The following is a 27,191-nucleotide window of genomic DNA, read 5'->3' as shown; positions in this document are numbered from 1 at the left end:
AAGTAGAACTATTTGTTTAGTGATAACAAAACCAGTTTCAAACATTATAAATGTTTCCATTTGTTTGCCAGTCTAGATATAGCAGGATGAGCTGAACACTATACAAACAACAATGCCATGAGATGTTATGTTTATGCAGCATCAGAACAGAATCAGAATAGTTTATTGGTCTGAAAATAAATGTAAGAAGTGTTAATATAAATAATGCAAGTAACACAACACACTGAGAAATACAAATCAATTTTTCCAAATGACACAGAAAAAAAAAAAAGGCAATCTAAATGAACACAAGTATAACCCATCTTTCATCCAATGCTGATTCACTGTCCAAACACTACTTACAATTCCCATCCACCTATTCATCTACTAAGAGATACTGCCTCTTTGTACAAACTATAATTATTTTTAAATACCCTTAGACCCTTCACTGCTATACCACTGCTATGTGAAATTAACAGTAACCAAACCATATTTCAACTGTTACTGTTATTTAAGCAATGCAGCTGGTCAACCAGGAAACGCTGTGTACTCAAGTAGAAAATGTATCAAGTAATTTGACTTGCTGTTTAAAAAAAAAAAAAAAAAAGATCAGATTTCTAAATTCTGATACCTCTGAACACACAAGTCAATAATAGTATGCAGCTTGGTTTAGTAAATACAATTAGTACCTGAGAAACATTCAGGTACGCAAAGACTCTTTAGAAAATGATATACAAATAACTCCTAAATAAAACTCAAGAGTCCCCCAGCCTTGTAAATTTAGTGTCCAAAATACCAAAGCAATTTAATCACTTGGAGTAGCCACTTGTCAGATTTTAATGGCCATTAATCCTCAATTAACAAAAAAAAAAAAAAGCCTGCCATTCAGCAGTGCTTCTAATCTTCAGATCTTCAAAGCACTGCTCAAACATTAAGAATGAAGTCATACTACAAAAAAGAACCATTCTGAAACTATTAAAAACTTCAAAGATACATATATTAGCTGTAGGAGTATATGCCAAATTTTAACTTTGGCTACATCCTGACATCACAATTGCTAATTTCATAAGTTTGTATCTCATTACAGAAATACCTATAACTTGAACTGCCAGCTGAAGTATCGTAAGCCTTTGGGGGTCCTGGGAAGATTCCACTGTAAGGACATGAATATGACCAAGATGCACATTTCTGTATTTCTCTAAAGACAGACAACAGCAAATCAAAGCACTGAAGATTCATTTATGATTGTGTTCCAGAGATTGTGTTCCAGAGAGCTGAAAGTAACCACATTGAAACCAGATTTCCAGTACCTGTGCTGTGTCTTACAAATGCACTATCAAAAAAGAGAGAGCTTCTGTTAGCCCACTGGATACATGATGTAACAAGCTGATTTACAGTTTTAAATCAAGTATTTAAATCTTTTTGAATGCTTAACATTTTTTCCCACCCAAGAAAGCTTTGTCGGCACAACCCGTAGCACCAACTGCCAGCATCTGGGGAGAGGATGGGGACGGAGTGTAAATAACACTGTGTTATGGAGCTGTTTTCAAGCCAACCATAACCAACATGGGCATCAGATGGGGAACGTGCCACAACACCCACATCCTCTCAATATTTAACACTAGTGAAACTCCAATCAATATTTGGCTTGGCAAAAGAGTCTTGAAAGCTATTACCACTAACAGTGTCTGATATACTTTGAACACATCCGTATCACATATGGAGCCTTCTCCATATGACTTCTTAAAACTCAAACTATGAACTTTTACATTTAAGCATTACAGTATGAGCATTTTTATTTAAAATCCTAGCACAGACAAGTTGAAGAGAGAACCATTAATGTGTTTTTGTAAATGGATAGATCTCAACTATCACGACTAACAACAACTCATGTAATTGAGTTTGAATTGTGCTAAAAATCAGAGATGCCTAAAATTCAGATGTCTACCTGACATACACAAAATGCATATATGGTACCACTGGAAAAAGACAGTTAGTTCACCTGTTTAATAATATCCAGATGAAGACATACCAAGTTTTACACTAATTTAGTGGCCCTGCCTGTTTCCCCAGCACACACTACACCAAAAGTAAATCTACAACCTGCATTGTACTGAAACTTAACCAATTAGCTACACAGAAATTAAATTTAATTAAACAGTTCTGAAATCCTCGGGTAAGCACGGAATGGCTTTGGTTTTAAACAAAGATTTGAAAAAAAAATAAAACTAGAGCAAGATACAGTGAAACACGGGCAATGTTAACATTTTTTAGTAGTTCCAGATGAGGTTTTTTTACACACTACAGATAAGTGCTTATGCTACCCGTACAAAAGACAAGTCCTGGAAGCTGACCAAGGGAAAACTTGCCTCGGGCTGATTTGTCTCCTGGCTATAGCACCACTTGATAAGATGGTAACAAAGTCTCTCAACTTTCCTGCCAGGAGAAGAGGAACTCTGAAGTAAATTAAAGATACCACTGCAACAGTTAAGAGTAAGAAAACATATGTCTAATACACCTAATGCTCTCCTCCGGATGACTAAGGAGACAGATGTTTACATGCAGACATAAAAAATTCCACCCTAATCAGTGCAGTCCACAAAAACATGTTCTAGAAAGCACTGTCTGACAGATACTGCATCAAAAGCAGAAAATCAACAGGTTGATACCCTAGTCTTTTAGGTGTTGGATATGAAGCTTCATGACGCAAGACTGTCACCACATAAAATCGTGCCATGAGGCGAACTGAAGATTAGAGGTGAAACTGAATTTCCCATGTTACACTAATCTTGAGAAACATGACAATGTCTACTGAAAATCAAACCCTGAATTTACTTAAATGCATGTTCTAGGTCATCTGCAGAGATTTTTGAATTTTTCTAGATTGTCTTATTCAACAGTGCTGATTTTTTGACCATTCCTGACATGATTGATGTCTAAACATTTATTCTTTTTTCCTCATGCTTAACTTTGGAATAAAAGCTCTTACAACTGTTAGACTAATTTTATCTCAGGAGAAGTAAAAAAAAAAAAAAAAAAAAAAAAACCAAAAAAACAAAACAAAAACATAACTACCACATTATTGTTTTCCATTAAGACCTTCAACATCCTAAAGTAATTGTTTTGACAGATATCTTCAATCCTAACTATGATTGGTGGCCAAAAAAAAAAAACGTATTTTAATTCCCTGACAAGTAATCAGAAAGATATTTAATCTGAACATACTGTACAAAAAAATCTAAGGCCAAAAGGACAAGACTGAGTAGACCTGAAAACCAAAGTAACTTTAAAAAAAATGTTTCTGAACAGCAAGTTCAGAAATAACAAGTCTTAGCCCTCACTGTTCTGTCTCGCAAGTATAACAGTTGTCCTTTAGACAGGCAGCCTCGAACGTCCCGCAATGTTTTGCCTTTATCTTGACTGGCTAGAGCCCTAACACCAACATTTACAAAGCCTTTGAAAAATACAGTCCTTGGAATAGTAAGCTTACGTTTTATGTCACTCAACAGCTAATAAGCACCAGATGTTAAAATCTTATTTCTGAACTTGACAGAAGTTTGGGGCTTAAAAACATAATTATATAGGAGGCATAACAGAATGATGCATACCATTTCATACCATCTTGATCAGGTGCAAATATCAAAATCTCTTTTTGACATGAGAGTGGAAGTTTCCTGGAGCTGAGCCTGAATTCAACTATTATGAACAATGCATATTGATCTGAAATGGTCCTCAAGCAGTGGTACTACATATATTTTCACAGAGAAATTATAAATCATAGGATTCTGTGGGTTTTGTCTCATGTAGGTCCTCAGCACCAAATCATTTTGGAAATCCATGTTAAATGGAATGGAAAATATTCCATCTTGAACTGTAGGGCTTTTGGGGGCAGGCAGGGGGGAATGTTACATGCTTCTGTACTATTTGAATACTTTTGTGTATTAGGAAGCATAAGAAAAGTACCCAAAGCTTTTTGTTCCCTGGGTGACTTATTACATCAGTTGGTACCATATCACCTGCTTAGTCTGTAAACCTCCAGATTTCAGATAATTTAATTACAAAAGGGAACATCAGTAACCTTCAAATAGGAGTGCAGCTCGCTCTACAATATGTATATTAGGCTGAAGAAAACCACCCAAATCATAACAGATTATTGATTTAACATCAGTATTTTCAGTCACTTCTACTTGGTTTAGGAACCCTACTACCCTGTAATTATAGGGATCTTGATGGTTTTCTGTCTTACCTCCTGCCTCATAAAGTGCTTATAGCAATCTAACTCAATGCTTTCCTGTGTTTTGTTTTGTTTTTTCCAACACCACAAAGAAGGTGACAATATCCATACATAGCATTAAGCTAGATAGAATATACCCTGCCACTTTATCTCAGTAAGTGGCTAACTCAAAGCACAACTCAAATTCAGTGACAGGCGAAGAAGCATTTTATCACTCCTTCCTGAACATTAACTGGTTATGTACACTCTTTGGGGCATGGCTGGAAAAGCTGTACCTTGCTTACCCTGAAGCTCAGTCCAGAAAAAGTAGACATTCAGTTCCTTTTTCACTTACACATAATCTGTGTAACAGAGTTACAGAATCTCAGCAACATATTCAATGCAAACTGAATACAAAGCTTAAGCTACCACCAGGTAATGCACCATACAAAATACTTCATAAGTATCAGCTCTTTCAGTTGTTCTGTTATTTCTCTCTTTAAGAAGAACTACTTCCAAACTGCTGCAATTCAAGAGCTCTAGAACTTCCCTTCAAGCAAGAGGGAAACCCAGTCTAACAAGAACAGGGCCTTCCTCTACAGCAATACATCCTGCCTGCACCTTCCAGCAGTTCCAGTTTTCCAGCAAAGCTGGTCGTTCACACAGTGCAAGTCCAGGCTCACTACGTATATTGCCAAGTGATTTACACTGCACTTACTGGAAGCACATCCAGCTGCTGTACACATGGGTTAGCTTCTCACTCATTCTATTACTGGAACATTTCAAAAGCTGTAGGGATTTAAAAACAAAAAAATAAATAAAGCCTTTAAAAAAAAAAAAAAAAACGACTCCAAATTATAAAAATCACTGATTTTATATAAAACCAGACACAGAACATGAAATAAATCATTAGTTTAATACCTAGAACTAAAACTGGTAAGTATCTAAAATATAAAATGAAAAAGATTTTGCTACTGACATAAATAGGTAGGTGGAATTTTCAGCCTGAAGAACTGAAATAGTACAGACACTAAGCCTGTTTCTGTACAAATACAACATCAGAAGGGGAGATTACTGGGTTTTGGTTAGAGGCCCATTGGTTTTTCATAGGCTGTGGTTTTCCTTGACTCTGTCAGGAACTTAACGTTAATCAGCTAATGTCTTGTAGGTACCATGAAACATCTGTTTAAGTCATTTATTTACTCATGTTCAAGCGAGCTGCTTGTTCTTGCAAAGGGAAGAAGTTAAACACAAACTGCAGTGCGCCAAACGAAGTCATTCAACAGTGGAGAAAAGCAAAGTTTATTAAAACAGAAAAATATTGAATGTTGATCAAGGCGTGTTTTACCAACCAGACCAATCTCTTCCCGATTTTTGTCCCGCTACTCTTCCATTGTTTTTTTTAGACTGCACAACAGTTCAGGTTAACAACCATCTCCGTGATTGTTCACAAGCCATTAGTACACTTCAAATATTGCCTCAATGTAAGTAAAAAATGCACCATTACATTTGTGTATTTAAAGTCTCCATTACCCTGTTCACACACTGGTATAATGTATTTCTCCGCAATACAAAGTTTCATAACACATTTCACAGTACATGGATTCATGCTCATTCCCATGGAAACCATCAGGGCCACAGGCACTGCAGAATCACTTCCTTGTAGAAACATTTCTGTAAGGCAGCCCCAGGATTTCAATCGTGCTAGCAGCAGGGCATTAGATGTTATTAGCACACTGTTAGGAGGCAGTGATAGGGCTGTAATAAGATTAACGTCCAAAATTCTGCTAGTTACAAGTGGGACAGAGCATTTCCCCAGGACTACTTAGTGTATTATTCCTCCTATTTCACAAACCTCACCAAACTCAAATCTTTTGAAAACATTCAGTACTTTAGGCAATTTTTGTAAATTGCCAATACAATTTATATTTATTATTTTTAATGAATTCAATAGCTAACCATAATTTCAAGAATGAAAGCTGATGAATATACTCCTCTAGAGCACACATATGGAAATTATATAGAAGCAGTACAGGCAGGCACAGTTTCAACATTTTCCACTCGATACACCAGAGCCTTACACTTATACTTCAACACACAGTCGATAAGTATGTTCTGTGTATTAGTGAATCACCATCATTCAAATATTCACAGTGCTCACTGAGCTAGTAGTGTATTTGCAAGTAAAAGGTTTTCTCTTCAGCCCCAACTTCTAGCAGATTCCTATAAAAAGATTTAAAGATGACAGCCAAAAGCAGCAGTAGCAAATTTTATTTAACAGCCAATTTTTTTAATCAGATTGTACCAAACTGTTATCATTTTGAAGCTGAAGAAAAACTGCAAGACACTTCCCGTTATCTATTTGACCTTCAAAAATCAGTAAAATAGGACATAACTAGATGGGGATGAGGGAGTCGGGGCTGATCTGAGACTACTGATCCTTTTCAAAGACCATACCCTGCACAACAGAACTGGAATACATACACTATTTAAGGGTGTGTCTAAAAATCATGACTTCCATATGCATTCAACAGATGCTTCCAAGTAACCAGTAAAATCCCTACTGGACATGATTTCCATGTCATTTAAATAACTTATAACCTTTTGTGCAACAATTTTTTCCACATTCAAGCACTTATCCTTTTTGGCAAATGCTTGGTTATGTGCTAAGGGGCTGCAACAGAGACAGATCCTCCTAGTAACAGGTAGTGCAATCCAGAGAATGAGCCTGGACTGAGTATCGGTTTTCCTGCTGACTTAAAGTATAAAATTGAGGAAAAAACCATGAAAGTCAGCTATTGCTGGTAAGCTTCAGCTTCCCCATCTTTCAAATACAGGTAAGACTTGCCCTTCTATAACCATCTGAACATGGCCACTTCCACAAGAGCTCCATTTCTAATAACAGCTACCGTAACAGTGAGATTAAAAACAACCATTCTAATTTTATCTCTGAGAGCACCAATGGATAAGGCAGTATGGCCTTCAGATTGTTCCCCAAAAGTGATAAGATAGCTGCAGTAGTACCCTATATGTCATCTAAAGTTTAAAAAACTTTAAAACAGTTAATGTTTTGCATTGATAATAATGTAATAGTAAAAAATAACTGAGTCTGAAGTGCTCAAAACTCAGCCCTATGTTAACGAAGAATTTTGTCAATGAGATTGCTTATTTTCCTCAGATACTCATTAAAAAAAAAAAAAAAAAAAATTGACAAGAAGTGACCTACACCTCCAAGATCCTAAACACCAAATGGGCACTACACTTGCTTAACAAAAATAGTTATGTATATTGCATATTGCACAGATATGGGTCTCCATGGAATGGGAAGGATGCGCAGCAAATGGACTGCAAAGCAGGATACAATGTTTACGCAGGACAAAGGCAGAGACTGACAAGCCTTATATGCTCAAAGCAACATCCTAACCCTCCTTTTCCAGTAAAAGACCAAATATTTGTAAAAGAGAATTAACCTGTTATTTCACACATACAGCAAAATACAGGTGCATCTTCAAACTCCAGTGAGTAAATAAGCCTCTCTATTAACTTTAAAATTAGATCAAGCCAAAAGAAATTAATAAAATGCTTATCTGAAATAAGTATCCACATAAAAGTCATTCAAGAATATTCCCATGCTTATTCCTAAATAACCTTGTGTATGCATGTTACAAAAGACATTATCAGTCAAATAAGTTATATCATCTGTTTTGCCCTCTTGATTTTAGATTATTGTTTGATTATCTTGATTTAGATTATTATTTAGATTATTGAATTTGAAATTACAAAATGCTAACAAGAATACTTACTATACCAGCCTAAAATTTTCCAATATATTACATTAACAATTTATTTACTTTCCATTAAGATGATACCATTATGTTATGTGGTAATATAATCGAACTGCTAAACATTGTTGTTAAAGCAGGTATCACATCTCTGCAATCTTAACACTGCCTGAAAATTTAAAAAAAAAAAAAAAAAAAAATGAAAGAACAGCATGTTCAAAACTGTACCATCATTGCATCATTGAGAATGTATTTTGAGCATATGTGTAAATATGGAAAAGTAACACACAAAGTAATCATATCCAAAAAATGTCTCTGGCAAAGAAAAATTAATTAAAAAGACTATAGCAACAAAAAGTTGAAAATACATTATCTTTTTTCAAAGACTAGAAAAAAACAAAACACTCGTTCATCTTCTTACAAGGCCTCTCATAAGGTCTGTAGGATTTATTTAAAAGATGGAAGAAAAAGTCCTAAGACATAATAGGGCATAAAAGATGTTCATTTTATACACACCACAAAGGGCCTTTCAGTATCTGTACCTGCTGGTTGTCTACCCATGGCCTGCCGTATCTTGTATGCTTCCCTCAACTACTCCATGCTGCATGTCAGCTGCAAAGGTCTAATTTTCTTACAATAAACTGAAAACCAAAGGAGAACACTTAACAATGTTTCAGTGTGCAAGAGGACATAATGCATTGTTTCAGCAACAAAGCCAGCAATTGTCACCTCCCCACTCATAGATACCAAGTCAAATTTAACACCTAAATAAGACACAAAGGTAATGCTTATTATCTCGTTTGTTTCTGATGTAACATTTTAATAATTAAAATGCAGTAAGTTATTTGAAAGATATTTAGTGGAAATACTATTTTCCTTGGTATTAACACAGCCAAATAGGTATCACAAGAGCACAATTTACTGTTTCCAACAGCTAAGCATACGTAATTACAAGGCAAGAGACCAGTTTCTTATGCACATAACAGGAACAAAAAATAATGAGAAGTTTAACTGTTAATGACAGCAGTGTAGAGGGCAACACATTATTTCTCCTTGCACACAGCAAAAAAAAGGCTGTTTTGAAATAATATTTTCCCCTTCAAGTCTTGAAGTGTAACACTGCTCAACACATTTAAGCTACCTCCACATTTAGATTAACTCCTTTTGTCAGCACACTAGTTTCACGGTATGAAGTGATACCAGATGTTCTAGTTTTAAATGCCTCACTAGAGTATACTTACCATGACACTTAGTAGATGCTGAGTGCACCAATGCACTCTTGCAAATCATTTAGTTTGTGCTCTGTTAGCAAGTATACCTGCTATCCATTGACAAAACACACTGAAATTTTAACCTTCAGACCGCCACGATGTGGGTACTTTACCCATTTCAGGTTAAGAAATCTTCACTAAGCCTGAAAAGTGTTATATTCCAAGGAGGTTCCTGCCCTTTCAACTTGCTAGTACACATCAATGCTTTGTCTTCTGAATGTAAGCATGGATCATAGGTCAGAAGTTCCCCTCTGAGTTAGATTCATGGAACTCATTATACCTGAAGATTAACAGAAAGTATATACGTATCACCCAACTAACACGAAACGCTTCTGTCTTTTCCGTGGTTCAAGGTATCCATGATCACATCAAGCTAGTTTTCAATTCACACACTAACTCTCAGTGCCAGCATAATCTGATCTAAATTTGTAGGGAAACAGGTCAAGGAAAAGTTAAAGAGATTAAACTTCAGCTTAAAATTCCATTTGAAGTCCTTTGGAGGACACACAAAACACAATACAGCCTGAAGGACATTGTAACCTAAAATCCCATTCTACAGCTCTGCAATGTCAAGAAACTGTATCGGGAACAGCAGGCAGAACACACAGTCTGGGCATTCTTGCAAAGTCTTCAAAAAGGGTAAAGGAGAAGGGTAGAAGCCACAAGAAAACCACAATCTTCACAACTTAAGAAATGTCAAAGATTTTTATTTAGCCAGTTCAATACAGTCTTCACTGTTATTACCAATTACTCAAATACTACGGAAATCGATTGTTTTTTTTCCAAGAGTGTCAAAAGTTGTCATTTTAAAAAGTGTTTAAAATAACATTTGCAAGATGAGTCTCAAAAACTGATTTTCAGTAAACACGGTACCTTATTTCATTTACTATGATCAAACATAACATCCGAAAGAGCTCCTCACCCAGGAAGCTAACCAGGCTTTCTCTATTAACGGCTGGGGATGTAATACAACCCTATCTATCATACGCCTTTAGGACAAAAATGGCTGGTAGTAAGAAAACAAGGCACAAGCAACTTAATTACCACAGCTATGAGTAACTACTGAAACAATTCAATAAAGTTAGGGTGTTTTTAAAAAGGTTGACTCACATGGTTTTTATCAGTTTAAAAAAAAAAAAAAATACAAAAACCCTCTACAAACCATAGATGAGAATACAAACCATTAGGCACACTACACCATCACCAAATCAGGGATGATGTAATGAAGCTCAGAGTAACAATCTTTGATTAAATCAGTCATATCTGATACAAAAGAAATATCTACACTATAGTCACACTGGTGCAAATACAAATGCAGACAAGGCCTACAACTTCTAACCATCTTCTTGACATATTTAAGTTTTAGCCAATGTATGTTTGTATTTAACAGAAATAAACTGACAAGGATATCTTAAGGTTTAGCTTAAGTTCTATACAAAGAAGTACACTTAAATATATATTCAGACTTATAGAATTAAGTAGCTGGAACAAATATTACCTGGCATTAGAAGATCATCTTGAGTATTAACACGGCCTCTAACCCTCATCTCAGAGCTTGATGGCCTAAAGATTCAGGTATCCCTCACCCATTGCTATCCATGAAGGCTTCTGTTGAAAGCTCTAGCAATATTCATTAACTATAGAATGGCAATTCGTTACTAGTATTAAGGCTTTCCACATTAGCAGCTATGAAGATAAAGGAATAGAAATCTATAGTTGTTCTGAGAAGCCTACGTAACTTTTGCTACTTTCTACAATATGTAAAATTTGCGTGCAATGTGTGTAAGTGTAAAAAGAATTCATACAGAGTTGGCTAACAAAAAAAGAAACATCATTCCCACTAATAAACTAATTATTAATATAATAATAATATTAATGCTTTAGCATGTTGTTAAGGCTCCAGTTATATCGTTCTGCAAGAGCAATGTACAAGAAAATCTTATTCAGTCAGTCAACAGTGTGTTCTCCAAATGCATTACTGGATATAATTTTCTGAATGCATACATGAATTCGAGAGGCTAGGATTTTAAAAAGGAAAAAAAGTCATATATTGGTGCTTAAGAATTTAGTTAGATGAGGAATTATTTTCCTTTACTTTTACTCTCCTTCCTAGAGTATCCTCATGCAGAGGATTTGCAAAGAATGAAACAGCTTCCCAGGAACAACATACTTCCTTGTGACTACCGTGAAAGCAAACTTGATTAATAAAACACACTTACTTGGCCTAGCAGCCAGCACACTTGCCTTGCTAAAAGATCCCCATCTCCCAACCCACAGCTGTTATTTTCCCAGAAGAAAGTTTCCATTTATCCATTATCTACATACTAGTGGTCAGACACGACCCACAATCCACCACATGGAGTAACTCTGTTTTTGAATATTAGTTCAATTTCTATATTACATAAGCTTTCATGCTCATCTAGTAAAAATGTTACTTATCCTGCCTGATCTTACATCTCCAAGCGATACACCAGTTCATCTCTGCTTTCACAGTTTTGTATGTTGCCTGATATCACTACTAAAATTGTGAGAACCGCAGAAATATGCCGAGGAGGCCCTTGGTAAGTACAATTTTAAACAGTTGAGTAGGGTTAGAAATTTCACTACAAAAGCATTCTAGAAAAGTCTCCAAGCTTTGATGGAAATTCAGAATCTCTTATTAGGACTATACCGTTTCCCAGTACTTCCAACAGTAGACAATTTAAAAACTGGAAAATCCGCATGCTGCTTCCTTATACAAAACTAAGCTTTCAGGTATCCCAGGAATAAGCTTACACAAGAGTACAAATTTGTAAGATTAGGCTATGTAGCAACAGGAAACCAGCCTGCAAATGAAGAAAAACAACCAAAGTCTCACAACACCCTACAGCCATCAACCTGCTACTTCCAGTAAACCAATGTAATCCTGAATCTAGATAATGTTATCATACATACCATTACTTTGTTGAAAAGAACACTAATATTGCAAAAGCAAATGCTGAAGAGTTACTACAAACATGAAACAAGGTTACCATGCAAACTTCCATTGTAATAATGCAGTAAACTGGGAGACGAGACTTTTTAATGACAAACTAACTCTCTCCATCTGCTGTCACGGTCACAGCACAGTTACTTTAGCACCACAGTTTCTCTGTCCTCTTTGCCTCATTTACTCACTTTGCTGTGTGACAGAAAGGATGCAAAGGTACTACGCAGCAAAGAGTTGGCACTCATACAGTTAAAGGCTATAATCCAGTGCATACGTAAAAGAGGTCAAATAAAAATTGCAACAGCTGAATAGTAATTTTGCAAAAAACCTTTACAATTTGAGATATGATAAATAACTAACAGGAAATGCAGCTGATCAGAATTGTTCATTTTACTCTCTTCTATTATTATAATGGCTCCTACTTAAAATTGCAGATGCAAGAAATCCAAGTATCTTTATCAGTAATTCAATAAGCACAAAATTAGCACAGTACTTCCTTTTCACCCTGGTTCATTTCAAATTTTCTGCTGGAAAACAAGCAAACAACAGCATTCTGAAGAAAACAGCAATATTCCACAAGTGGGTTTATATCTGCAACACTGTACAACAGAGTAGTGTTTCATGACACAGCTGTAACACCAAACAAAAACAGAAATTTTTTTGTTACCTTATCTCCATGTTAGAATGCAGATCCCATATGAGTATAGGACAAAGAATGAAAAGAGGAAAGATGATGTTTGTTAGCTTTAATGAAACAAACACCAAGATACGAAAAAACGTGAAGCAGTTGTTCATGTGATTCCATGAAAAGGTTATTTTCAATATAGCTATCTGTATAAATCAACAATACAGCCCCATTAACCACAGTCCCAGAAAATATGTGATTTTTAGAGACAACTGCAAAAGTTCTAGGTATGCAATTGAAGTTTGAACTTCAGACTTAAGATCAGTTTTGTAGAAATAAGGAAGATTAATATTTATACCCAAATTTACAAATTTAGACCACTCAGACTAATAATTGTAGGTACAAGAGTCTTGTAAAAGTTCCAGCAAATTTATGGACTTTACTCTGCATTTTGACATAATTAAATGCAATCATTTGGTAACCTAACTTTCTCCCTCGCTTTCTTGCAAGAAACAGGAATGCACAAGTATCTTGCCTTTTCATAGATTAACACAGAATGTCACTTCACTGCACAGGTAGGTACTCAAAAGAAAACTGCCATGTCTATTCAACTAACCTGAAATTCTTTTTCATTCAAAGGAATAACTACTGCTTATGTTCTAAAATCCACCAGCTTACAGTTTGAAATTTATTGCACCTTACTGAAGGAAAAGAATGTAAGGTCAGTGAACCAAATCTGATTAGTTTCAGCAGCTGAATTCCAAAAAATTCAGCCCTCACTAAAGAATTTGCAGAAATACAACAAACAAAGTGTCCTTCAACACCTCTTGCAAAAAAAGAAAAAGGTAAATGTAAAGCACTGCCATAATTTGCTTATTTCAGACAGCAGGTGATAATCATTACCCCTTCAGGGAAGACCCCAAGAGTGGCCTTTGAGTCCCTTGCTATGAAGGGTCATACAACTGTGAAACTGAAAATCTAGCAAGCTTACAATCACTGAAGAAACAGCTCACTAAGTCATGCACAACCTAGTCTAAACTACACCTATGAATTTTGTCAGAAATAAGTGTTCAATCTATAATATGGTTCTCTTGTATACCTGGACCCCGCTAGCTACACAAAAAATCAGAAGGGCCTCCAGCAAATGTAGTAAAAGCTACAAATCGCATTTGTTTTATCTCTTGCTACTTCCCCATTCAACAGGAAAAAGGGATCGGACAATCTGCTGCACACGAGCAACTGGGAAGAAAGCCTGTGTACTTTCCTTCCATGCATTCCTTGCACACACACCAGAGCTGTGCTACCCTTTCTCCTCCATATGTGAAGCTTAGAAAAAGCGTACGTTATATATCCTTTCTTTCAATGAAAAAGTGAACAGAGATAAAATTAAATTATCTACGAGGGACTCCTAGATGTCTGGTCACAACCACAACTTTTCCGATCTCTGAGTGGCATACCTGCAATTAAATACAGTTGCAATCAACTGTGAATGCAGCTTGTACATCTGGAACTAGCTGCCCTGATCTACCACCAGGCAGGTGAGAGTATGCAGAAGCCCCAGAACTAATAATAAACCAAAGTAATTTTTAGTCTTCATATGTCTGAATTCTGTTTAAATTCACATTCTCAAATGGCAAAAGATGATCATAAGGTGATGTTAATTCTCTACTTCTTTTAAAACACAACTACAAAACATCTGAGGTGACCACATCAGATACACGTTCCAATAATAGAAGACACTGAGTCAGTAGAATTATTAGTCTAGTTCCGTATAGAAGGAAAACTTACATGATGTTCCAAAGTTGCTGGTGATTTTACTAAACTTAAGAAACTAAACTTACTTCAAGAGAGCTCTCTTTCTTATGGACTCCATGCAAGTAGACAACTGAGCAAAGTAAAGAGACTATTTGAAGAACAAGCTCACTCACCTTCTAAAAATGCCTTTAGAAAGCGATCCACAAAAGATAAAAAAGCTTACAGTACTCCAAATAGACAAACAGCTTTAAGAAGGTGTCAGCTCTAATTAGGTCCAAAAGCCTAGTGCAAACCAAGCTGCAAAAACCCAGTCAGGCTTTCCCCCCCTCCCCAGTTCTTATATTAAAAGCATCATTTGTTCTTCTGTGATTATTGCAGATGGACACTAGTATAAAATTTAGAATTACTGTTTCTAAGAACTCCAGAAGGCATTTAAGACTCTCCATAAAGTTCCTTGTAGTCATAATCATCATAAATTTGAGTGAACAAGTAAGTCCTAATCTCTCAAAAAAGCAGAAACATGAAAAGGCTGCTTACCCACAGCAATACAGAGGGGGAAAAAAAAAAAAAAGATAGAAATATCCTATGCATGTGATCACCACTACCGTGAACATAAGCTTGCTTTGGGCTACTTGAGCGGAGAGAATACAATGGAGTCTCTATTCAAATTTCTACAACAGGAAGCAAAGACAACAAAATGTGATGTATTGCACTCATCTTCTGATCTTTTTCTCAGGACTGTCGAAAACAAATACATGCAATCTTACATCTCATCTGAAAGAAAAAGCACATTACAAATCTGAGTTTCTGGAGGGTTACTTTTTACCCTGCGATTTCTAGTTTCTTAAAAAGACTAGACCACCTACATTGGAAACCGCATTCACTATAGGTTTATTCATTAAGCATGTAATTTTTCTGACACACTGCTACATCAACAAAAGCTCCATGTAAAAACTTAAACACATGGGATATTTTTGTTTGCTGAACCAATGCAAGCTGAATCAGCCCAAGCACTTCATGATGGCATAAACCATTGACATATTAGGACTTCCATAATATGCAACTAAACCCATGTTATCCCTTAGTTGTACAAATTCTTATATAGACTACACATCTCTGATCACTAGGGATGAGTTAAACACATTGATCTGTAGAACAAGCACAGGCTGCCACTACTAATCTTTATTACTAAATAAACCCAAAGCAGATCACAATACTGTCTTAAAAGGAATAACAGAAATCTTGTATTTCTATTCATCGCAGTCTAAACTACAATACCATTCAATTCAATAATTTAGAAGATGACCAGTTCCAAAAAGAGAGCACTTCAATGATGCCTTATTTAACAAACCTCCTCAACATCAGTGGCTCCGAATCCACATGCAATCAGTGTCTTTTTCTGTGTTGTAAAAACAACTGGATAGAGTCAATTTTCTTTGATATTGCAGTCGTTCCTTGTATTCCTGAGCTGGATGAAGAATACCAACCACTTTTGCTTATCACATCTTGCGAAAGACATTCCTAATTAAAAAATGCCAATATAACACTATGCATAGATAATTTGTCTGCTACAAATCTCTCAAAAATTAATCAGAAAACAAAACCACATTCAAGCTATCAAAAATAGAATAAAAAAAACTTAGAATCCCATTATCATGCTGATACAGTAGCTAGCCATATATTTTTCCTCCCCTTTTTGTTAAACTATGAAGATTGGAAATCTATGTTCATTTAATTTCAGAAGCCTTTTATAAACAAGCATTCAGACGCTTCAATCAAGTTATCAAGTGTCTACAATGTGACACAGTTCTCCCTCAGTCTTCCCAAATTTTGGTGCTATTATTTTTGCAGAATACTCTGATAGTATGAACATTTTTTAAAGTTATGCAAATTTAGCCTATCTTATCAGTTAGGGTTTCATTGTTAGCTTTTAATCGTGTCATGGCAGTGCTTTTTAATTTTCTACTGCGTAATGTGAAACAAAATTGCACTTGATCTAAATCCAAATTACACCATTATATAATAAAATAAGGAATTAATCAGATTAAAATAGAAGTTAACTATAAGATGCTCTACTTGTACCAAATTTAAAAAGGAGGCCAGAAAAGTTAGGTATTACTGCACCATTATGTATGTTTTAAGGTAACATACTGACATTTAGAACTTCTCTTCATTACTAATATTGCTTTCTTTTTCTTCACTGTTCCTCTGAAATAACAAGCCTTCTAAAAATACTTTCACATTCTCACATACAGAGAAGATGGATACATCTTCTATTTTGCATACACAGACCCAAAAGCAACCTACACATCATGCTTTTGCTTTCAAAGCAGTCCCATTTGAAAGGATTCCTTATGCCACTGCCAAGAGATGAGGCATGTGTGGAGAGAAAGAGATCGCTAACTTCCATGACACCCACCAAAATTCGCTCCCAGTTCTGGCACATAATAACCCCAGTCATCATCAAGATGACTGACGAAGTCTTGTTACTTTGTGAGAGCACAGACAAGACATTTAAATCAGTAAGATAATAGAAGAGTTTTAGCAGAATTTCAGTAAGACTTTCTAAGGACTTGCAAGAGGAGCCACTTTGTTTGCAAAGCAAGCAAATTTATGCCAACACTTCTCTTCAGCACAGGTGTCACAGAAATTTGCAAACCACACTGTTAGTGTCCTGAGAACACTTTGTGTAACATCCATTGGGAGACATCTTCAGCAGGTAGAAAGGTGAAAACTTTCCACTGTTTTCAGTAAGTCACCTTCCTCGGTACAGACTCCATGCAAGAGGCACCACTGTGGTGTACCAGAAGAATACACGAGGACAAGGAAAAAAAAAGTGTAAAGCAAAAAATAATCACAGGCATTTGTTGGACTGTCAGAAGCAGACCACCAGGGCCACTCACAGTTGATTTGAATGAACAGTAGTTCACAAAGCAGATTATACATCTGACAGAAAACAGTTTTGAAGCATCTGTTCTCTTTATTTCATGAAAGCAGGAACAAAAGAAATCAAATTTAACAGTTGTTACTAAGTCCAAAACTGATAAAACAGCATTTACACTTACAGAAATGGAATTAAAGGTGCCAACCTATATCCTGCTCTTAACTATTCCGTTTTTCATCATTCCCTCAAACTTGCTAACAAAAAGACACACACACACCACTGTCCATCTGACACTAGTCTGCTTGCAACAGCAACAGTCTGTTGTTAGCTGCTATATTTTTAGGGCTACATTCTACAACTAGTCAGTTTTTACCACTCCTTGAAAATGCTATGTGTACCGAAGCCACAGATACACAGACAATTGAACAGAATACTGCAGAAATACTCTAATTCAAATTTTCCCTTTCATAAGAGCCACGATACAGAAATAAGTTACTCTTCCTCTTCCCAAATATTTACTATGCTATATAACTCCAGGATAATGACCGGGGACTATCATTAATAAATACCAAGTAGGCTTCAAAGCTTGCCCCGAAATTATGATCTTCCCTCTCGTTACCAGTATACTGATTCTCCTTCACACTTCAGCTGTACAGTGTTCTGCTGACACTCGGGAAAGATAATGAAGAAGTAACAAACAATGCTTCTATTTTTAAGAAGTTTGAGTAACTATTTTTTCCACACTTTATATAATTGTGAGTAATATCAATTGTGCGAGACACAAACTGACACAAAAACACCCAGCAGCAAAGCCAAGAACCAACTTCAGCAGACACTCTTCTGCTTATGGTCTGCAAGGATTGCTTCTATTAGGATGGCTTCAGTCTCTGCTAAACCTCTTCAATCCATCGTTTTCTTTTATTTCTTATTAACAAAGCACAGCAGGTATTAGCAGTTCTAACAGAGAAGGCAAAAAGCACAACAGATACGGGAAAAACCCACCGTGCTCACCATCTCTTACACCTGCGTAGTTTTCAACAGTCTGAGCTATGAAAGGGGGAAACAGAAAACCCGGGCGCCAGGGCAGCGGAGCTGAAGGATGAAAGGTAATGTTTAAAAGCAATTAACTCCCGCCCTGTCCCGGCCTTCGCTTACGCACGGGAGGGAGTCGCTCCCCTCCCCAGGGACGACCACAGGGGAGCCTGGCCGCGGGTTGGGAAGCTCGGGAGGAGGATGAAACCGCTCCTGCTCCTCGGGGCGCCACGGCGACCCCGGCCCCAGGACGAACACCGTCCCCCGGCCGCGGCACGGCCCCACAGACGGCACCAGCCCCGCCGGCGGCTCCACGCGGCCGCGGCCGCCCCGCCCGCCCCTCCGCCAGCGGCGGCCCCGGCCCCTCCGCTCACCAGCCCGTCGATCTGCACTTGCTTGACGGCGGAGTCGCCCGTGGCGGCGGCCTTGCCTTTGCCTTTCGAGGCGCCGAAGCCGCTGCCGGCAGCCCCGGAGCCTTCCTTGCGCGACGCCATCTTTCCCCGAGCACCGGCCGGAAAGAGAAAAACGAAACACCGGAAGCGACGGCGCAGCCGCGGCGGCGCGCAGGGAAAGGGCTCCGGGTGTGAAACGCGACGGGAGGGAGGCAGGCGCATGCGCAGTGCTGCCGCGGCGGTGGGATGGCGGCGGTGGGATGGCGGCCTTCCCTCAGGGCGCCGAGCGCTCTCCGGGCGGGACGGAGCGGCCCTCGCTCGGCCTCGGCGGCAGGCACAGCGGTCCCTGGCGTACCTGGAGCAGGAGAAAGCCTGTGCCTTGTGTCAGGCGCCTGTGGCCATGCCACCTCACCCGACCCGGGACGGCAGAGGGGCCGAGGCGCCCTTCCTCTCACCTTCCTCTCACCTTCCTCTCCACAGGCCGGCTGGCGCCTGGCACACCGTTTCCGACAGCCTGGGAACCTCGGGCTGTGCATTTCCATGGCTTCCTTGGGCGATTCTGATGCTACCAGTCACGTAAAGTCACAGCTATGGCACTGGGCCGGATTTGGCCAGTGGGCTGCAGTGGGGGAGGCTATGCTCATGGGGAGCATTTACACCTAATAAACCAGCTTGACACTGAGAGAGAAGCACTTCTAAGAGATAATAGATTTGAAAGCTTTGGGGTTTAGCTTTAAAAAAGCAGAGTGCTGCGGAGTTAGCGTATCTGTCTTTGAGGGTGAATAACGAGTCATCAGTGCACTGAGAGGGGATACAAATTCTTAACATTAGATACAAACAAAATCCTGAACTATCAACTACTGGTGGTGTTCCCAGAAAAGGGTTAAGTGTTGTATTAAAAGTCAACTGTTGGTTTTCTTTTGCTGCTTTTTTTTGGTTGGTTCGTTGGTTGTGGGTTTTTTAAAGCATTTAAAACCCTACACATTCTTCCGAAAAACGGAGTGGGCTGTGAAAGGTAGACATAACCAAACACTCCAAAGCTCTCCAGACACGATGTTAAATATGTGACCTCATAAAAATTCACCATTAACCTTTTCAACAATGTAGCTGACACTAATTTCTAACTGGGGGAGGGGAACATGTTTACCAACACCAATACAAAGATGTATCTGCATTTTCCAGCAGACACAGACCCAGCATTTGCCTGTTCCTATAAAATGGCCTTAACGTCACAAGAATATTCCCTATCAGCTGCCTGCATCAGGGCTGGAACAAATTCAAGCAAAGAATCTAGTATAATAATGATCCCCACCAGGCAAACCTAAATGCCACTGATACCACTGACCAGCTCTGCATTGACTAACAAGAGACCTAGATACCCAGCCTAGCTAAGAACACCTCACAATAGATGTCTGAAGTTAGGTGTGATGAATCCCACTTTAGATTTCCCTTTAAGAAAAATCTGTTAAATGGAGATCAAGGGTGAAGTTTAGAATTGCAGCATCACTGAGGTCAAATGTGCCTTGTGCCCCAAAGAGACCAAAGTGTGCATGTGCAGCGGGATTAGGGCATTGTTCTAAAAAATAGTTTGGGAGAGAGGCTGATGCAATAACAACCCAGAGTTTCAAGGCAGTATGCTGTGGCCAATGAGCTCAACCATCACGTAGGTGTTGCAAATTTGAGTCCTACCCTGTACAGGTTTCCATGACTGAATGTTGCACTCCCACTGGTATTGCCTTTTGAAGTTTTTTTAGAGAACAAAGTTGGTTGATTCAATATTAATATTTCACTTTACTGTTCTATACACATGCATATCCCATTTTAATTTACAAATATGATCAAATAGCTTTAATTAAAGAAAACTAAGATTAGGAAACAGTATTATGGTAATACAGTGGTTTTCAACTCCAGTCCATGGACTGCTGGAGATATGTGGGCTACTTCAAAGATGCTGGTGAAAGGTATTTAAATAGAAAAAATATGCCTTCTGTCAGTAAATGAAGAGTGCTTTACCACTGGCAAATTCTCAGGGATCTGAAAAGGAAAGAAAACTCCTGGGATAAGATAAATGTGATACATTATTCCTGCCTATCAGTTTTTGAACAGAAACTCAATGTAATTTAAAAAGAAAGGAAGAAACAAACAAACAAACAAAAAAAACGCCAAAACCCAAACCAACAAGTAGCTACAGCACAGAACATCAGCATGTTCAAAGAGGTTGCTGTGGGCACCCAAAATAGCCCTATTCAAGGGACTGGCATAGGGCTCACATCACTTAATGCATTGCCAGAATAATTCAGTCAATTTGGTTAATTACGTTTAACACGAAAAATGAAACACAAATATCAACTTTCTACTTTGCAGAACTCAGCAGATCACTGGAGGCAAGAGGCCATAGAAAATTTCACCATTGAAAATACTGAATTCTTGAAAAGGAGGCCATAAAAAGAATGTCAGACTGAAAAATTTTAGTAACATTGCCCAAGCTACTCAGGAAAACCACAAAATAGACGACTTCCATCACAAAATATTTTAGAAAATTCAAGTAGTGCACAAACTCCATTAATCATTTGTAAATGTTACTCTAAATCAAAAGACAGCTGGAACCAAACCAACCTCTTTTATTCCCCAGTCCTGCTTAAGTAAAAACCTTGGTAGAATTCAGATGTGTCATTTAATCTCTACAGCACCGCTGCACCATATCAGTGCTATGAGCAGAATTAGTGCTGCTAAATGGAAATTATCTGATTAAGGGTTCAAAGATGTAATCCCTTCCAAATTGTCAGACTGACTTTACCTTAAGGGCTAAACCAACTTCAATTACGTTTGTGTATGCTGCAGGCTAAGACCATGCACATGAATAGTTTCCAGAGATGGGCTAACCTGCAATGACTTGTTACCACTTGGTAAATGGGTCATGTCTGAATTCTGTGTTTTTCCTCCCTACCCTCTCAGCAATTCCAAATATTTCTAAGCATAATGAACACCTTAATTTCATTATCACAAAGTATACAGGAATAGGGAAGAATCACTAAGGATACACATATAGCAGTCTGTACTTGCACTGAGACACACCACCACCCCAAATACAAAGTTGCAGTAATAACTACAATTGCCTAAACCAACATTAATTATCTACAAAAAGAAATTGTTTCCAGTAAAATAATCTCCAAAACTCGTTGGCAACAGATTCTCCTAACACAGACTTAAAATTGCCTTGTAATATCTTGTACCCTTACAGAAGTTGGAAATTCAGAAAAGCTCAGTTTTCTCAAAGAGATGAGGTAGTCAGGCTTAAACTTTCAAACATCAAGAAACACGGGCACGTGGCACATCTCCACATGAATATATCGCTGACCTTTTTTAATGTACCATTATATGTAATGTACCTACTCTGCCTTAGCAGGCAGGTGCATTGCTTAAAAATGAAGTCAGTATCTAATATCTTTTCTGTGTAAACTAAGGCTTGTATTGGGAGAAATGTAGTGAATATCAGGCTGTACTTAATCCCTACATTCAAGTAAAAAGCTTATTCTACATAATTTTACATGTGGCATGGTCTCTTTGCCCCTTTTGAAATCCCTTTTTTATTCACAGGATGCCTTTTGATAGTAGCCTCTCACATGACTCAGAGTGAAAATCCTTATGACAAGAAGGCTCCTCTGTGTCAATTGTATCTGTGGTGGGTTGACCCAAGCCAACAGCCAAACACCCACCCAGCCTCTCGCTCACTCCCCTCTCCCACGGGATGGGGAGAAAACAGGAAGAAGGCAAGAAGACTTGTGAATCGAGTTTCAAAAGCCATGGGACAGGCAAGATCTCTTAAATGCTCATTCTTTTCTTTCCTTTGTTTACCAAAAAAAGCGGTTGGGAGAAGATCTATCAGGGACCCTCAGGTCTCTCCAGTAGAACACAGTTTTGCCAAGTGCATGCATTACTCTTCCATTAAGTACAGTTATGTTCAGTAGCACTGCGTGCCATGTGCAGGCAATTCCAAATACCGACGACAGCTTCAGGAAGCAGCATTGTGTATAAATCCTGTGTAATTCAGGGGTTTCAGCCATTTGTGTTCTGCTGACTGCAGCATTTTAAGTCTAAAGGAAATGAAATATCCCCTGGTGTATCAACCCATGTTTACAAAGGCTCTCCCTGATAAATAAGGTAGCACTTTATACCCACTTTGTTCAGATGTCACTGATCACTTCACCAAATGCGAGCCACTGAAGTCAGGCCCTTTGCATACTTATTTCTACAGCATCTACAACATTCTGTTTCACTGGTAAATAATAATCTTCTGAAGTGTCAGATATTCATCCAATGCTTACTACTTTCCACAGAGGAGCAAAATGTGAAAATTTAAGATCAGGCTACATAACTGCATGGGCATTTTGTGCCAAAGAATTTTTAAGTACTAGTATTTCTCATGAGGCTAATTGTGATTTTAGAAGTTATGGTACCAATACTGAAGTCCATTCCACAAGTGAAGAAATTGGCTTTATTGGATTTTTTATTTGAAATAGAAATGGAAAGTAATAAGGTGCAGGAGTGATAAAAAAATGGGAAAGGTGGGAGCTGCAACAGCATAGAAACCCCCAGGGACAAACATCAAATGCAATAAAGGAACTACAGGGCCAGAATATGAGCTATGAAAATTCAATTCTCTTCTGTAGGAATGGAGGTTTCAGAAGCCATGCGTGGTTTCAGCCATGCTCTTAGACAGTCAACCTTTTAGCATTTGCTTGACTAAATGTAAAAGCATTATATTTAAAAAAATGGAGCAGCTATCCTCGACAGTAGCATAATAAGGTATTTCTGCACATGAAGGAAATATTTTAAAATATAATGTCTTCTCTTGGGAAAGTTTTTTTTTTCACTGCTCAACTTTTTCTCTGCTTTTTTCAGTAAGTGTTTTCCAGGAAATGTTTTCTGCTACCTTCTATTCTTACCCACTCTTTTTACGTTCCAGGTGTTTACAGCTATTTTTTATTATCCATGGATCATTTAGTATAGCACCTCAAAACTTTAGCATACAACTAAGAGGAAGAAAAAAATGACATACAAATTAACAATAAAATTACCTAATTGAAAAAGTCATCGATTAAAAAGACTGAGACATTTTAAGTGTTAATTTTGGCCTGTAAAACAAATAAAAGTTATTTGCACAAAGTTATTATATGTTTCTAAGCAGAGCCAGACTCTTGCTATAGTGTCAAGTTAGAAAATTAGGTAAGCATAGAGAGTATATATCATTTATCACCACAATGTAAAGACTCCACTTCTCTGTTCCCAGTTACCTAATTTCTCCTTGAAATCAATGAAAGGGTGAAAAGACACATAGTGTCTCAGGCAACTGAACTGAATTCTCCTGCACAAATCAGGATTTTGGCCATGAAGTTAATTTCTCTATTGATGTCAATTTGTTCTGCCTTATCTTCATACTCAACTAATGCACCTTCTGATTCTTGATGACACGCAAGCTATCACATGCCGAAGGTAACAACCTTCTCTAAGGAGAACAAGAAATGAGGAAACAAATGGAAGTGAGCATACCAAAAATCCAGAATGTTTTGTGTCTTCCAGCTTCCTGTCATCTCCAGAGTAAAACCATGTAGTTGTTTAAAAGAACTAAAATGGACCTGATATATTTACTTTCTATCAGAAATACTAAAAGGATGTTCTGCTCAAAATGAAGCAATGGATACTTTCATAGGCCCAACAGCAGACAAGATGTAAAGCATCACTCCATTCTTCCCCTGTATCTACCTAGCACATCAGCTGTCACATAATCAGCATTTGGCCGATTATTATCTTCCTGTCTTCTGCATTCTTCCCACTCCCCAAATTGAAGTTACAATCCCAGTCCTGGGTACTCCACGAAGACTTCCTCTTTTTTGAGATTATGGCACTTTTACATGACTCTTAAGTGCTTCCACAAGCTCTGTGAGTATAGAGGGAGCAGAATGGCAACTAACTAGTGCAGATCTCAACGAACAGTGCAGGGAGGAAAGGCTGCTCTGAAAGGATGCCTTTGTGTGTCCTTACAGCAGCATAAAACCAGTTGTTTAACATGTACATCTTAAACAGTGCATCAACCAAAAATGCTGCATACACGAAATGGTGTGTATCGGTGATGTGTATCTATTCAGAAAGACAAAAGAGTTAAATTAGATAAGATCTGATTTTGTTCATCATTCATGTGAATTTCATTCAAGGTCAAAAAAAAGAGAAAAAAGCTGGTATAACATTTGAGAAGCTGTCAAGAATCCCACTGATTATTTTCAGCCCTATAATTTCTTCCAGCTCTACTAAGAAAGCTTAAGTTGCCTGCAAAACCTTTGTCCTCCAGAATATTGTCAAAGTATTTGCTACTATAAGTAGTCACTTAAAAGCCTGTATAGATATCTGCTGTATAGATATTCTTTTTCTTACCCATGGAAGTTACCAGTATGTAGTGAAACTAAATATCCTAAACTCTACATTAAATGTGTACTTCTCATGATACACAATTTACAAGATAGTTAACATGGGACATACTGTGATGGGCAGTTATGGTATTTAAGCCAGAAGTAATTCTTGAACTAAGGATTATGATAACAGTAGAGCCAGAAAGGTGCAGAAAGCTTTACCATATACAAAATTCTCATCTGCTGAGTTCTTACCAATCCATAAAGAAAAACTAAGGCTTGTCACAGCCATGTTTATTATAAATCCAGATGCTGCATTCCCCTGAGATAATAGAAAAATAGATACTGTAAAAGATGAATGGACATGATGAAGGCTAAAATTCAAAACTCAAAACCAGCCCCAAGGTGATGAAAGGAGGAGCCAGCCATGAATAATAAACATTCTGACAAATATAATTTAGCTTATTAAATGCTGCTGAATCTTATTGTGTGGCCTATACATACCTCAGAAAAATTCAAAAATACACCTAGGAAAATGTTTTCAGACACACTCCAACAATGTTTTACTGTCCTGTGTTTATTTATTATAGTTTTCTTTCCAAATGGTCTAATTGAAAACCCTACCCATTTCTTTTTTGTGAATCAGTTATTTTTTCATATTTAAGCATGTCTGGTGCTAAGACTTACTGGAGATAGCCACAGGGCATGACATTTGCCCAAAAGCAACACATTCAGATTGAAAAGGTCTGACACAGGACAAGTTTGGGAGAATTAGGAGCTGAGATCTTTTTCTGGCCAAGCTACAAGCATTTGCCAAGTGCCAGCTATTAAGGGAAATCTTTGTTAATAAGCCTACATCAAAGCTCTTTTGATAAAGAACAGCTTTCACTTCAAGTAATCCACGTCACAGCAATTTTATGTTCTTTAATTCTACTACTGCATTACCTAGTATCTCAAAACCAGAGCTGAACTCATATATGCCAATAGATGGTCTTCTCTGCAACGAGCTAATACTCTGCTGGAGCAAGTTTTGTGTGCAGTGCAACGGGTTAAGCTGGGTTTCCTATGACACCTATCACTGCTCAGATTTGGTAAATTCAATATGAACTTACTTTGGATATATAGAAGGTCTCCTTCAGTGTGACACCTTATTTTCATAAATATTGTCTATCTAACCACAAGTTATTAGTATTATTGATAAAGTCGCAGGAACTGTTTTGTTAGATCAGAACTGTACCCTAGACCAGTAAGTAACCTGTCTGGCAGCAGTCAGGGGCTTGGGTTTCCAAGAATGAATTTCCCCATTTCAAATTCTGTTTTCTGCCTTTGAAAAAACCAAGTCAGTTAACAAAGGTAGTACTTCCAACACCTTCCACTCTCCTCTTCAGACTCACTTCCACAATGATACTGCTGGTACGCAGTCTACTGATAATGCAAGTGGTTTGTTAGTTCTTCAGTAAAATGCTCACTTAAAAAAAAAAAAAAAAAAAGAAACTCTGCAGGAGGTAGAAATAAACGGACGCCTGTAATCTTGAAAGCAGACGACGTTTATTGCTAAAACACACGCGTATTTATAATCGCATATTCTGCAAAGTCACTGTACGCGCGCACAAGCATAAAATATGATTGGTTATATCAACTCTGTACACGCGCATAAACATAAGACATAATTGGTTATACCAACTCTGTACACGCGCATAAGCACAGGACATAATTGGTTATACCAAGTAAAACATGCGAAACTTGTCTCAGTCTAATTGGTCAAGATAAACTGCCAAATTGAGGTTCTTTGTGCCAAGTTCCCTTTATCGTGGAATGCGCACCTGTGTTCTTCGAATTGGCATCTTCCTTTTTTTTGTCTTCTTATTTATTCTGTTCAAGGTCTT

General features: G+C 37.7%; 1 protein-coding gene across 1 annotated transcript in view; it reads right to left on the bottom strand.

Annotated features, from left to right (window-relative positions):
- The window catches only part of EIF3H (eukaryotic translation initiation factor 3 subunit H), an 88,240-nt gene extending 69,173 nt beyond the window's left edge, over positions 1 to 19,067 (bottom strand). Inside the window, exon 1 of the mRNA XM_030012245.1 lies at positions 18,884 to 19,067. Coding sequence (XP_029868105.1) covers positions 18,884 to 19,003 — 120 coding nt within the window. The 5' untranslated portion in view covers positions 19,004 to 19,067. The remainder of the gene's footprint in view (positions 1 to 18,883) is intronic.
- Positions 19,068 to 27,191: the final 8,124 nt, after the last annotated feature.

The sequence above is a fragment of the Aquila chrysaetos genome, chromosome 4, assembly GCF_900496995.4.
Source record: "Aquila chrysaetos chrysaetos chromosome 4, bAquChr1.4, whole genome shotgun sequence".
NCBI classification, from domain to species: Eukaryota; Metazoa; Chordata; class Aves; order Accipitriformes; family Accipitridae; genus Aquila; species Aquila chrysaetos.
Note: the sequence above shows the minus strand (reverse complement) of the source record. Positions and strands in the feature narration are given on the sequence as shown.